Source organism: Alosa pseudoharengus, unplaced genomic scaffold (assembly GCF_046254945.1).
Source record: "Alosa pseudoharengus isolate Yale_2024_CS ecotype anadromous, Long Island Sound unplaced genomic scaffold, YU_APseudo_1.1 YU_APseudo_1.1_scf_20, whole genome shotgun sequence".
Taxonomy (NCBI): Eukaryota; Metazoa; Chordata; class Actinopteri; order Clupeiformes; family Clupeidae; genus Alosa; species Alosa pseudoharengus.
In genome coordinates, this window is record NW_027468664.1 from 30,920,750 (window position 1) to 30,923,249 (window position 2,500).

The following is a 2,500-nucleotide window of genomic DNA, read 5'->3' on the forward strand; positions in this document are numbered from 1 at the left end:
CTATGGTTTATTTTCTGTGGAGAGAACATGCAGGTCTGAGCAGCGGTCATATTATGTATCACTTTACGCACATCTAGTCTCCTAATAATCAAGTGGTGTCCATTATCTCCCTATTTGGGGACACAGCGACTGATGCATGTCCCCTTCCAGACACTTCTATGGACATTAAATGCCATTTGCAGCACTTTCCCTGATAGAAAGCCGATTTGTTTACCTTTGAAGTGGGTGAAGTGCATCATGGTCTTACATTTGAGAACACAGAGTAAAGTAAAGTAAAGGAGCTTTGCATGTCAGATTGTGTCCGTTTCATCAGAAGAGGAACTGTTATCACATGCTGACCCATATAGCCAATGAAGTTTCTTATACACTGTTAACAGAGTCCACCTTGGTGCCATGTCGTCTAGCGTTACCTGCCATTCAGTCATTTAAACACCTAGCCAGTCATTTACACATTCAATGTCATTAAGTTCACTTTGATATTTATTCATGAGGAAGCCATTTGATTTGCTCACTGACCAAGTAAATGACACCTGTTCTCACTGTGGTGTGCGTGTGTGTGTTTCTCTGTGTGTGTGTGTGTGTGTGTGTGTGCAGATAACTACTACGGGACGCCCAAGCCCCCGTGCGAGCCCACGCCGCTGCTGCTCGATGTAAGCGACCGCCTGTTACCGGGCGCCAGACCCAGCTCCCAGGGCAAGCGGAGACGCAACAAGTCCGTCAGCAACATGGAGAAGGCCGGCATCGACCCTCCCGAAGAGGAGGAGGAGGAAAGGCCCGTCGTCAACGGCAACGGCGTCGCTCTCACCCCAGGTGGGACCTCTGTGTGTGTGTGTGTGTGTGTGTGTGTGTGTGTGTGGGTGTGTGTGGGGGGAGGGGTGCGTGTGTGTGTATGTGCGTGTGTGCGTGTGTATGTGTGTATGTGTGTATGTGTGTGTGTGTGTGTGTGTGTGTGTGTGTGTGTGTGTGTGTGTGTGTGTGTGTGTGTGTGTGTGTGTGTGTGTGTGTGTGTGTGTGTGCGTGTGTGTGCGTGCGTGCGTGCGTGTGTGTGTGTGTGTGTGTGCAGTTTGTGTTGTCTGTCACTGACGTGAAGCATCAGTAGACATATGACACAGTTCTACTCAGTGAGAAAAACTGTAGAGTGAGTGAGTGAGTGAGTGAGTGAGTGTGTGTGTGTGTGTGTGCGTGTGTGTGTGTGTGTGTGAGTAGAGTGGGAGTGAGTTCAGTAGATGAGCAGACAGGGTGGAAAGTCCAAACGACGTCACCACCTTGCAAGCCTCATGGCAACTGCCTCCTTCGTCACACCTCCAGCGTAGTCTGGTCAGCGTTGCCAGGGAGACATCATATAGCAACAGAATTTTTTCTTTTTTCTTTTTACCTGGCCATTATTCATTCAAAAGAGAGAACTCCTGGAATTTTGAAAAAACAGTCCTCAAGGCGACGGGAGAGACAGTAGCATTTATGCTAAGCTAGCTGATCCGCCGCCATAAAGCCAATGGCTGACTGTATCCACACTGTCTGATAAACACTTAGGCTTGATTTATGAGGGAGGGGGCAGACAGAGCGCTTGACTCGGGGGCCACCAGACTGGACCCTGGCCCGGTCAATCAGTCTGATTTAGTGAGGCCAGCCGTTCGATTAAATACACACACACACACACACACACACACACACACACAACACACACACACACACACACACACAGAGGCACCGGAGGCCTGGTGAACACACTGTAAATCCCCAAAACACATAAATGGACAAAGAGAGACGCAGTAGTCAGCTCTCTCTTTCTTTCTCTGTGTATGTTTGTTTGTGTCTGTATGCTTGTGTGTGTGTGTGTGTGTGTGTGTGTGTATGCTTGTGTGTGTGTGTGTGTGTGTGTGTGTGTGTGTGTGTGAAAGGTAGAGTGTGTTTCTCCATTTGTGTGTGTTTGAATGGAGATAATTCAGGGAGTTTGTCTGTATGATGGATGTTGCTGTATTCTCGCCTTCTGTGCCTACCACCACCATCACCACCATCTCCCTCTCTCCCTCTCCCTCTCTCTCTCTTCCTCTCTCTCTCTCTCTCCCTCTCTATGCTGTAGTTATTCTGTATCTTCTCCCCTCTCTCTTTATTTATCTGTCACTGCCTTCTGTGACTCTCCTTAGGGACCTCCAAGAGCCGCCACTCTAAGTAGGACACCGACGCCTCTTCCTCTCTCTCCCTCTCCCCCTCTCTCTCCCTCTCTCTCTCCTTCTCTCTCTTCCTCTCTCCCTCTCTCTTTCTCTCTCCGTCTCCCTCTCTCACTCTGTATATGACTTTATGATTCTCTCTGTCTCCTCTGTTCTCTCTCTCTTTCTCCCTCTCTTGTTTCCTCATCCCTCTCTTCTCCTTGTGGCTTTATCCCTCTAATATCTTCATCCTCCAGGATTCCTCTGTCCCCTCCACATCCCAGTCATTTGCCTCCACATCCCAGCTCCCTCATGGGCCCCCTCTCTACCTGCACTCACTATTCTGTCCTTCT

At 49.2% G+C, this 2,500-nt stretch overlaps 1 protein-coding gene across 1 annotated transcript in view; it reads left to right on the forward strand.

The window, feature by feature from the left end:
- magi2a (membrane associated guanylate kinase, WW and PDZ domain containing 2a) overlaps window positions 1-2,500 on the forward strand; it is a 257,352-nt gene that overhangs the window by 160,010 nt on the left and 94,842 nt on the right. The window contains exon 4 of the mRNA XM_076297085.1: window positions 595-810. Coding sequence (XP_076153200.1) covers window positions 595-810 — 216 coding nt within the window. The remainder of the gene's footprint in view (window positions 1-594; window positions 811-2,500) is intronic.